The sequence below is a fragment of the Panthera onca genome, chromosome A1 (genome assembly GCF_046562875.1).
Source record: "Panthera onca isolate mPanOnc1 chromosome A1, mPanOnc1 haplotype 2, whole genome shotgun sequence".
Lineage (NCBI taxonomy): Eukaryota > Metazoa > Chordata > Mammalia > Carnivora > Felidae > Panthera > Panthera onca.
The window spans coordinates 147,011,630-147,022,530 of NC_138339.1; the positions used below are offsets into that span (position 1 = coordinate 147,011,630).

Here is a 10,901-nt window from a genome sequence, read left to right on the forward strand (position 1 = left end):
TTTTCCGAAGAGCGGAGATCAAGCCTAAGGACTCTGCTGCCGTCTTCTCCCAGGTGGGAGGCTGGCCCAGCCAGCTAGGTTCACACTGTGCCAGGACGGATCTAAGAACCCAATCTTCCTCCCCCTTCAAACAACCCCACCCAAGTACCCCTCTTCTGTGTAAGGGCCATCGTTTACATAGCGTTGCCTATGTGCCCAGCACTGTGCCAAGTATCCTTGCATGTTACGTTCTCCATTAACCCTCACAGCAACGTGTAGCTCAGGAACTATTTATACATGCCAGTGAGGAAAGATGCCAAGAGATTGTGCTTGCCCCCCAAACACAGCCGAACTGGCAGAATCAGGTTTCGAATCCAGTCTGTCTGCAGTGCTTGGCTCCTAACCACTACGTGGGGTCTGGGCTGAACCCAAGTCGGAGTCCAGAGCTTGGCCTTGCCACCCTCCGATCTTGCTACGGGAGGAAGCATGCACCACCTGGGACCGAGAAGGGAGGAGGAAGGGGCGGCAGGACGGAGATACAGATCATGCCAGAGCGCTGGAAATCTGGAGTCTAAGTACAGTACCGGCCCAGTGACGTGAGCCCCCTCTGAGGTCTCGGTTTCCCGGGAGAACAAGCAGTTCCCCAGTGGGCAGTTAGCGGACCGGCGACAGGAGCACTCAAGCGGTCCTCGAACGCGGAACGTTTGAAGCTGCGGCTCCCGGGAGCACACGGCGCGGCTGGAGCGGCGGACCCGGCGGACCGAGGGGCGGGGCGGACTGGCCGGGGCGGGGCGGGAGGCGGAGGCGCCGCGTAGGCCCGGGAGGCCGGGCCGGCCCGGCTGGGAGCTCGAGTCCCATGCGCCGCCACCTCCCCCCACGATGTTCCCCTCCCGGAGGAAAGCGGCGCAGCTGCCCTGGGAGGACGGCAGGTGAGCGGCGGCGGCCGGCCCGGGCCCCGTCCTCCCGGGTGCCGATCCTTTCCGGGCCGCCCCGCGGAATCTAGGAGCCCGAGGACGTCGCGTCCCTGGCTGCGGGGCTTTCTGAGGGTCTGTGGTTCTCCCAGTGGGCCACTGGCTCGCTCTGTATACCGGGTCTCTGTCTCTCCGTGTAGGTCTCTGTCTCTACCAGTCTCCGCCACTTCGCGGGTCTGTATTTCTCCGATGACTTCCCTTTGTGAGTTTCTGTCCCTCTCTTTGCGAGTCTGTCCCTCGGTGCGGGTCTCTTTGTGTCTGTGTTTCTCCGCTGGCATCTGTCTTCGTGCGGGTCTCTGACTGCGTTGACCTCTCTCAGTGGATCTCTGTCTTTCTGCCTGCCCCCGGCCTCTGAGGGTCTTTATTCCTTTTCTCTGGTCTCTACTTCCCCCCATCACATCCGTGTAATCTCAGACCCCATCCTCCTTCAGGCTTCCCCATCCTTTGCTGACCGCCCAGAAGAACACACCAGAAAGAATCTCTATGCTAGCCTGGTAGGCCACTGACTGGCACGAACTAGGCACTCCTCACACGTAATGCTGGTTCATTTCCGGTGCAGCTGTACTTGAGTGGGACCTCCTGCATGTGTTAGGTGTGAACTTGATCCAGACCTTAGCTGATGATGTTTTCCTAAACAGTATTGGGGTAGGGGAGTTATTCGGCTTTCTAGATTTGGGAGAACACCCACACTTCATTCGTGAGATGTGCCCCCAAAACTCTTCTCACCCGGCACACACACCCAGATAGTGGGTCTCCGCCCAGTGAATATCACCTCTTCCCCCGTATGTCTCTTAAGTTTGCCAGGTGCCAAAAGATTCGGGAACATAGTGGGCAAAAGGCTTGTGTTTGGGGGATTTTGCAGACTTGGTGTTGAAGCAGGAAGACAGGAATGTAATAGAAAGAAAGCCTGGACAGTGTGGAGTCAGCCCTGGGCAGGAATCCTCTTTAACAGCCATGTGACCAGGAACAGATCACTTAATCTTTCTGACCTCAGCTTTTCCATCTCTGAAACAGGGATCATAATATCTACTCTACAGGGCTGTATAAGGATTAAAAGAAGCCACGTATGTAACACTCTTGACACTGTGCCTGGCAGGCAGGAGGTATCTACCTTTGCAGTTGCGAGGTGCTGTAACCAGAACAGCTGATATTCAAACCTATATCACTAAGATTTGTGTAAGGGCAGAAACAAAAGGTAATAGAGGAGAATTTCCATTTCCACATCCCTTTCCGTAAACCTTTGGTACATACCTGTGTTCCCAGAAAAAGTTACTGCTGTCAGTTCCTGCTTTTGACACAGGGATACAAAGGTCCAGGCAACAGATTCAGGCTAGCGTAGCAGTTAAGAGTGCTAGCTCTGGAGCCAGCCCAGCTGGATTTGACTCTGCCTTTTCTAGCCCTGGGCACAGGTTGATGGAGATAAACCTCACTTAGTCGGCCCCTCGGAGCAGGGTGCCCTGGGCCTGGGAGCAGCTGGGACTGCAGTTCTGGAGTTTGCCACCAGGCGGCACCAGGAGTTCTCGGTGTCCGCTGTCCTGAGGAATTGACATTTGGCTCTGAATTCAGTTGCTCAGCCATTTGGGCCCTTAAAGCCCAGGATAAGATTGCCTATGAGAATGTGATCCTGCAAAGGGAAGCTGGGCTGAAGCAATAGCGTGTGACAATGCATGGAATGCCCAATCCATGCCATACCCCTGGATGATGGTCACTGCTTCTTTTCCCAAAGGTGGGAGATTTCCTCATGTCCATGTCCCCGGTCTCCACCCCAGCCCCAGAAAGAACCCAGGGGGCGAGGGAGAATCTGTAGAGGTTCCAGCCTTCCCAGGCCACTGGCAGAATTGGGCTCCGCTCTTCCCCAGCGGAAACCCCCACCACAGGACAATGGGGGGTAAGTCTTAGCTGGCCACCCCTCTGCTGTGTGTGAGACCCAGCTTCAGGGTTGCTGGCTTCCAGGTTGGCAGTTGTGTGTTAGAGAAAGTCAGGAGTTGGTCTGGCTCTGGCGTGTGACTTAAAGCATGCCCTGACTGCTTGAACCCTTCCTGTAACTCACCAAGCAAGCCCTTTGCTGTCTAAACTGTTCTGGGGCCGCAGACAGGAATGGCTTATCTAGGGGGACGACCAGCAGGGACACAAGGGATTACAGAACTCTGAATGCTTCGAAGAAGGAAGGACCAGATACCATGGAGAGAGCATGCATGTCCGTTTGTGTGCACGTTAAGGGTGGGCAGTGCTGGCCCTGACGTTGGAGTTGAGGTAGAGGGACGTTGCTGGTTATGACATGGGAGTTTGGCTCTGAAGGATCATCAGAGGGCATCTCAGACTGAAGTGGCAGGCTGTGTCAGGGCTGGAGCATGAAGGAACATGGTGAGTGGTGAAGGTCTGGGTTACCCAGTGTGTGGCACTGGGTGAGTGGTGGGGGGGCGAGTGCAGGCAAAATGTATACTACCTTGTAGCTAACTGGTGACTCCCAAAGGCTATAAAGCAAAGTGATTTGCAGGTTGTTTCAGGGGGGTAGACTAGAGAGAGCTTCCCTTGTCTTAGGTTCCTCAGCTCCTTCTCTGTCCTCAGCAGAGAAATCTGGTAAATTCCACCTCTCTAACCCAGACAGCGATCTCTCCCAGCACGACCTCGGTGTCCAAGCGATTCAGATGCACTTCCAGCTTCTAAACGGAGTCTGATTTCCATACCTAGCCCTGATCTTTCTCTCCCTGTCCCATCTCTCCTCCCTTGTCACATGAGCTGCCTCTTGGACTGAAGATTGGAGTCTCATTCAGTGAACAGCGACTGTCAGTTTGGGTCTTGCATTGTTTTGGGGGTAGGTTGGATCTCCCCAGGGTAAACACTGGTCTTTTCCCTGGAACTGATGCCAGGCCCCTGCCTTGAGGACCTTTCTGGTGTGAGAAGCAGGACTGAAGTGAGGGTTTATACTGGGGGTAAACTTACAGAGGAGGAGGACTGGAAGGTGGTGGGTGGGATCTCTAAGGCAGGGCTCCTGCCCTCGGCTCAGGCTCAGACCCTTCAGCCACCGTACTGGAGAACAGCAGGTACCAGAGACCAGGAGTCTTGCCCCTGCCCTCCAGCAGCTCTTGGTCTGACCCGGACTCACTTACAGAAAGTAAGAGGGCGTGAAGGAACTGGGGCAGCTCTGACCCGGGGTTGGAGGGCTTCCTGGAGGTGCAGTGACACCTCCTGGGCCTAGAGCAGTAAGCAGGATTCCGATGTGTGGTAGCAGCATGAACAAAAGCGTTGACGTTGCTTCTGCACTAACTGCCAGGCGCGTGGGGCAGACCAGTCATGTGCACCTTACCAGTGGGGAAGCCAGAGAAGGGGTCTGCCAAAGGGCTCCGGCTCCACTCTCCCTTCTGACCCCACCCCTGCTCTTGTCCCAGGTCCAGGTTGCTCCCCAGCAGCCTTCCCCGGAAATGCTCCGTCTTCCACCTCTTCGTTGCCTGTCTCTTACTGGGCTTCCTCTCCCTGCTCTGGCTGCAGCTCAGCTGCTCTGGTGATGTAGCCCGGGCAGCCCGGGGACAAGGGCAGGAGACCCCAGGCCCACCCCACTCCTGCCCCCCGGAGCCACCTCCCGAGCACTGGGAAGAAGACACGTCCTGGGGTCCCCACCGCCTGGCAGTGCTGGTGCCCTTCCGTGAACGCTTCGAGGAGCTGCTGGTCTTTGTGCCCCACATGCACCGCTTCCTAAGCAGGAAGAAGGTCCCGCACCACATCTATGTGCTCAACCAGGTGGATCACTTCAGGTAGGGACGGCCTCCCAACTCGGCCCCCCCTCTCCAAGGCCTCCCCTTGCCCAGGCCCCTCGGCTGCTCCCTCTCCCACTGGGGTCCAGTGCCAGGGGTGCCTCTGGCCTGGGAAAGACCACCCAGCGCAGTGGCGGGAGGGTGGGAACAGTAAACCCCTCTCGCTGGTGTGACGGGAATTTGAGGGGAGGATTGGGGCTAAGGAGAGTCCTGGTGTGATACCCATTTTGAAAGGATCGCCATGGCTGTCGTAGGAGGAATACCTTTTACCAGAACAGGAGAATGGGGCAGGGCTGGGAGGCCTGCTGGGCTGTTGGACGGGAGGGCCTCTTGGCTGTAGGGGAGCAGGGGTGGAGAGATGTGAGGGGGAGGAAGCACAGACCGAGCTTTCCAGTGGATTGGCTGTGGGGATTCGGGAAAGGCAGGGTCAAGGCCACAGCTTCGAAGCTGTTCACAGTCTACTGTTACCCTGGGGTCCTTGCCCTTTACCACGCGCCGCTCCCCTCCGTGAGCCAGTGCGCACATCTCACGCTCCACCTCCACCTCCTTTCCCTCCACCTCGCTCCTCTGGGAGGCAGACCCGAAGGCTCTTGGACCCCGCCAGGCCCTTTAGGCCACAGTACCGCCCAGTCTTCACAGCCCACCCTCCTCGTCCTCACTTTCTCCTCACCCACCTTGGAGTCCACGGTCCATCATTAACATCTGTCATCTTGCACTTCTCACCTCCCTGACCCACCTGCTGCTGGCTGCTCCATGCCTATCCTGGGGCAGCTGGCTGTCCCCCCCCAGGCGATGAGCCCTGGCCCAAAAGGGCCCTCTGGCCTGCTGCCTCTCCTCCTCTGAGGCAGCCCGGCACCCTTTCTCCTGTCCCTCTCCTCATCAGCCGTGGCTGATGACTTTGCTCCCTGTTTGAGAAGTCGAGCCAACAGGAAGAAAGTGAACCCTCCAGCCTCTGTGCTCACGGACTAGGCTCCCACCATGCTGGGGATGCACTGCCCCAGCCCCTCCAGGGCCAGCTCTTCTGGTCTGGCGCTGGGTCCCCTTCTCGCTCTCCTACTCAAGGACATTGCTTCAGCCATCCACTCCTTTCTCTCCCTCCTGGATTGGTTTCTCCTCCCTTCTGGGGCATTTGCATCAGCAAACATACTGAAATAGCTCCTGTCTAAAAAGAGAAGGAAAAGCCCCCGTGACCCCTTGCCCACCCCTGTCACCTCATTCCTCTGAGCCCCTTCAGAGCAGAACTTTCCTGTCTCCCCTCTCACTCTCTCTGGAACCTGTTCCACTCAGATGTTTACCCCCCTCACTGAAGCAACTCTCACTGATGTCACCAGTGAGCCCACCTCCTTAATCCAAGCACTGTTCTCAGTCTTCCACCACCAGGTAACATTGGCCAAGTGGGTTACTTCTTCCTCTTGGAAGCACCTCCGTTTGACTTCTGAGACAGCACTCTGGTTCTCCTCCTTCCTCACCTCTGCTAAGTCCTTTGCCCGTTCTACCTCACCTCCCTGACCTCTCGACTGGCGCTCTTAGGGCTCAGTCCTTGGGCATCTTCTTTTCCGGCTGCAGTCACTCCCTGGGAATGTCATCCGGCCTCGTGGCACTAAACCCCTTCTGTGCCCTGGTGGCCCCCAAGTCTGTGTATTCCCGGCCTAGACCACTCTCCTGACCTCCAGCCCCCTGCGTCTGGGCACCACATAACCCTCCGTCTGGTGGTCCCGAGCATCCCAAGCTTCACATGATCAAGGCTGAATGTCTGCTTTCCCACCCGCCCTCTTCCCTATTTCAGGAGATGGCAGCTCCTCGCTTCCGGTTGCTCAGGCCAAAAAGCCTTCGAGTCATTGTCACCTCCTCGCTTTCCCTCAGCACACCCCGTCCCTCAGAATGTGTCTCAAATCTGCCCACTTCTCACCACCTCCCTGAGCTAAATCACCATCGTCTCCCACCCAGATGATCGTAGCCTTCCAACCCTGAGCCTCCCTTCTCTTCTCAACACCCCAGCTAGAGTGATCCTGTTAAACTGGAAGTCACAGCACATCCTGGCTCTGCTCTCAGCCCTGCAGGGGCTCCTGCGTGGTACCCGGGGTCACACCCCAAGCCTGTCAGGGGCCAGTCCCCCACTGGCCTCATCCCTGAAGCCCCCCTGGTCACCCTGCTTGGTCACACAGGTGTCCGCTCCTGCCTCGGGCCTTGGCAATTGCCTTCCCCTCTCCTTGGAGACCCACTCCCTCTACCCGCTTCTGGCTCATTCCCTCAGGCCTTCACAGGTCACACCATTACCCTGGCCTTCCTGCTGGCCCTGTCTGCAAGAACACCTGCCCCACCCCCCAGCATGCTCTCCCCTCCTAACCGCGTGCGCGCTTCTCTCCTCCGTAGCCCTTGCCGTTGGCTGGCTGGTTACATATACACTTATTGATTTCTGTTTCCTCTTATCAGAACCTCAGCTCCTCGAAGGCAGGGCTTTGATTTCTCTCGGCCATAGCCCCAGTGGGCCGGACGGTGTCTGGCACATAGCTGGCAGTCGGTGGACGTCTGTGTGATGAGCAGACGGCAGGCGGGCAGCCGGGCAGCCCCACGGGGAAGTCGGCGTCGGGTGGGAAGGCAGCACAGGCGCAGGGGGGGCGGGCGCCACGGAGGACAGGCTGTCACGCAGTTTGGGGAGAGCGACCTCACCGCCCCCCACCCGTGCAGGTTCAACCGGGCGGCCCTCATCAACGTGGGCTTCCTGGAGAGCAGCAACAGCACGGACTACATCGCCATGCACGACGTGGACCTGCTCCCCCTCAACGAGGAACTGGACTATGGCTTCCCCGAGGCCGGGCCCTTCCACGTGGCCTCCCCAGAGCTGCACCCGCTCTACCACTACAAGACCTATGTGGGCGGCATCCTGCTGCTCTCCAAGCAGCACTACCAGCTGGTGAGGCGGGGGGGGGGGGGGCCCGCCTGGGGCGGGCATGGGCAGTAGGAGGGACGGTCCCGGGCCCAGCGGATGAGAGGGTCCTGCCCTGGCCGGTCAAGGGAGTCCGGGAGCAGGACCGAGCCAGTCAGCGAGGATTCAGCCGCAGTAGCGGGAACCCCCTGTGAGCTGGCTTCGGGAGACTCGGGGTTCGTTGGTTCTCAATGGAACAGTCTGGGCTGGCTTCAGGGGTGGCTTGCCAGGCCTCTTAGCGTCACCAAGGACGTCTCTCACCTCGGCTTTCTCTGGAGTGGATTTGTTCTCAGGCCTATGAGGTGCACGGTGGCCGTCCTGGCTGCACACTGCGTGCACCCAGGCCCGGGTTCAGTGGACGGTGAGGTCTCTTCCCCAGCAGCCAGGACAGGAGTCCCAGAACTGCACCACCCTGGCTCCTGATTGGCCTGACTTGAGTAGGGGTGGGGGAGAGGGGGCTACCCCTGAGTCCATTGTTGTGGCTGGAGGTGGAGGGGGCGGGGGGCGGTGAGGGAGTGAAGGTGGAGAGAGGTTGGGGAGTAGGTGAGGGTGAGGAGAGAGAGTGGGAAGGACCGAGTGGCTTAGACACTGGTCTTTTGCCCTTTTCTTCAGGCTGCAGCTGAAGCCAGCTTTACAGAAATGAAGCCCTGAGTTGGGTGGCTAATAGGTGTCTGTCGCAGGGCCCAGCTGCCCCTGTCCCCACAGGAAGAGACCAGGGCAGAGCCTCCCAGGAGAAAAGGGGGTATCGGGCAGGCAGAAATCAAGCAGGATTGGCACTTCTGCCCATTGCCAGTTGCCCTGAAGAGGTGCCTTCCACCAGTCAGCCTTTTTTTTTTTTTAATCTATTTATTCTGAGAGAGAGAGAGAGAGAAGAGGAGGGGCAGAGAGAGAGAGAAAGAGAAAGAATCCCAAGCAGACTCTGTGCCATCAGCACGGAGCCCGACACGGGGCTCAAACTCAAAAACTGTGAGATCATGACCTGCGCTGAAACCAGAAGTGACACTCAACTGACTGAGCCCCCCAGGCGCCCCCAGTCAGACATTTTTGAGAAACCAATCGTGTCACACAGACTCAAGGCCCCATGAGAACAGGCAAGGGGCCTGGCATGTGATGGCTGTCCCCCAGTAGCTCAGAGGTTGCGGGAACTATAAGCCTCTGGGTGCACATTAGAACCTCCAGGGGAGGAGGAGGAGAAAGGGGGCTTTGGCCTACTCCTGGGTGGTCAGAGACCAGGGAGCGCCCTGGGAGGATGGGGCAAGTGACTCTCCCTGTCTCTGTGTCAGTGCAACGGGATGTCCAACCGCTTCTGGGGCTGGGGCCGCGAAGATGACGAGTTCTACCGTCGCATCAAAGGGGCCGGGCTGCAGGTAATACTCCCCCCAGGGCTCCCCACCTCTTCAGCATCGGGGCTGCCCCAGGGTTCCCTTCCCTGCCCTCAGATGACATTCCTGGGGCTTAGGGATGACACCCCCAGTTCCGATCTCAGCCTGGCCCCCGATAGGCACACCTCTACTGCAGAATGGCAGTACAGGCCCCTGCCCGTGGCCCGTGGCAGGCGGTGGGACCCCAGAGGACTAGCGGTGAGGACCGGGGCTCCAGGAGGGCGGCCTGACCCAACTTCTTTGGCCTTCTTAGCTTTTCCGCCCCTCGGGAATCACAACTGGGTACAAGACATTTCGCCACCTGCATGACCCAGCCTGGCGGAAGAGGGACCAGAAGCGCATCGCAGCTCAAAAACAGGTGCTGGCTGGTCCCCTGACTGGGGATGGTTAGGTGGTGATGTGGGGAAGCAACAGGGCCAAGCATTTCACCAATCTCTCCTCCGGCCCAGATGGCCCTGCCCTCCCCTGCGTGGCCCAGGCCAGTCTCTGGGCATTCTGCTTGGGCACTGTGCCCTGTGCCGGTGGCCGCTATGGGCACCTGGCCACGTGGGTAAGCTGAGACCTCGGCGTCCATGCAGGCAGGGAGCAGGGGAGGGCCTCAGCTATCGGTGCCAGCGTCCCAGGCGGACCTGTGACACGGGAACCACCATCCCCCAAACAGCCTCTTCTTTAGGAGCCATATTAGCCCACCTGAACGATCTCAGCCCTCTTGCTTACTGGTGGGGTGCAGCTGCGGACAGCCGGTGGCCTCAAAGCCCTGAGTGCATGCTCTCTCTCCGTGTCCTCCCCAGGAGCAGTTCAAGGTGGACCGGGAGGGAGGCCTGAACACCGTGAAGTACCGTGTGGATTCCCGCACAGCCTTGTCTGTGGGCGGGGCCCCCTGCACTGTTCTCAACATCATGTTGGACTGTGACAAGGCTGCCACCCCCTGGTGCACATTTGGCTGAGCCAGCTGAACAGTAAGGAAGCCTGTGCCCACAGGCCACACTGCTTACTCAGGCTCTGGATAAAGCCTCAGGCCCCGGGGCCCACCTCCCCTAGGATGTGGGGTGGCCTGAAGCAGCGGATCGCAAGCCGCACATTTGCAGCAGCCCAGCCCCCAGAGGTGGGCTTGAGCCAGGACAGGACACACACAGGGTGCCTGGGACGCTGCTAGCAATAAACAGTGATGGAGAGAGACTGGGACGTGGCTCTCACCTGGGACTGTCCGCCCCGCCTTCCTGCTCGCCCTGCTCTCCCCGTCTTCGCGCACCCACACCTAAGGGCTTTTCCTTCCCCTGGACGGACGGCTTCATGCCAAGATGCAGTTCTGAAGCCAGGCCGCTGACATGGGTGGCCAGGACAATGCAGAGGGTTAAAACTGCAGGTTTCTGTGCAAGCCCCACAGAAAGGGAACAGCTGAGACCAGCTCTCTCTGGCTATCGCCATGCAGGAATGCCGGCCTGGGGTGGGCCAGATCTTCTGAGTTCTCAAAAAGAAACTTGAATTCTGGATTCCTGAGTGAAATCGGTTCGTTTTTAAATGATAGCAGCTAATTGAAACTTCAGAAAAGTGTGGCGGGCCGAACAAATGTGTCATGGACCACCAGTTTGTCACCTGGGGCTGAGCGGAAGGGGACGGGGGAAAAAGATGGCACCTCTCTTAGTTATAAGCTGGTAGGGGGGTAGGGCAGGGCTGGGGACGCCAAGGTCAGGGGAGGCTCAGGTGGGAGAGACGCCGAAGGCCAAGGTTCCTGCCACCTCCCACAGCCCTCCAGGCTTCGCTGCCCTTCTGGGCAGTCTGCCCCCCTCAGGCCGTGGTGGGCTCTGACTCTGGGGTGGGGGTGGCTTCATTCTACCACACTGAGACAGAACTAGACCCACAGGACTGGACTCGGGGTAGGCAAAATGTG

At 58.7% G+C, this 10,901-nt stretch overlaps 1 protein-coding gene across 4 annotated transcripts; it reads left to right on the plus strand.

Moving 5' to 3' along the window:
- The first annotated feature begins 740 nt into the window (after positions 1 to 740).
- Positions 741 to 10,503, plus strand: B4GALT7 (beta-1,4-galactosyltransferase 7). 4 transcript variants are annotated; one of them, XM_078451803.2, is made up of 7 exons: positions 743 to 908; positions 2,677 to 2,838; positions 4,340 to 4,702; positions 7,391 to 7,616; positions 8,912 to 8,995; positions 9,264 to 9,368; positions 9,802 to 10,503. In XM_078451803.2, the coding sequence occupies exons 1-7, from the start codon at positions 859 to 861 to the stop codon at positions 9,955 to 9,957; spliced, it is 1,146 nt and encodes a 381-aa protein (XP_078307929.2). In that variant the 5' UTR covers positions 743 to 858; the 3' UTR covers positions 9,958 to 10,503. The 4 variants fall into 4 exon arrangements, with proteins under 4 accessions (XP_078307920.2, XP_078307929.2, XP_078307926.2 ...); XM_078451794.2 differs by lacking the exon at positions 9,264 to 9,368 and having other exon boundaries at positions 741 to 908; XM_078451799.2 differs by lacking the exon at positions 2,677 to 2,838 and having other exon boundaries at positions 744 to 908.
- The last annotated feature ends 398 nt before the right edge of the window (positions 10,504 to 10,901 follow it).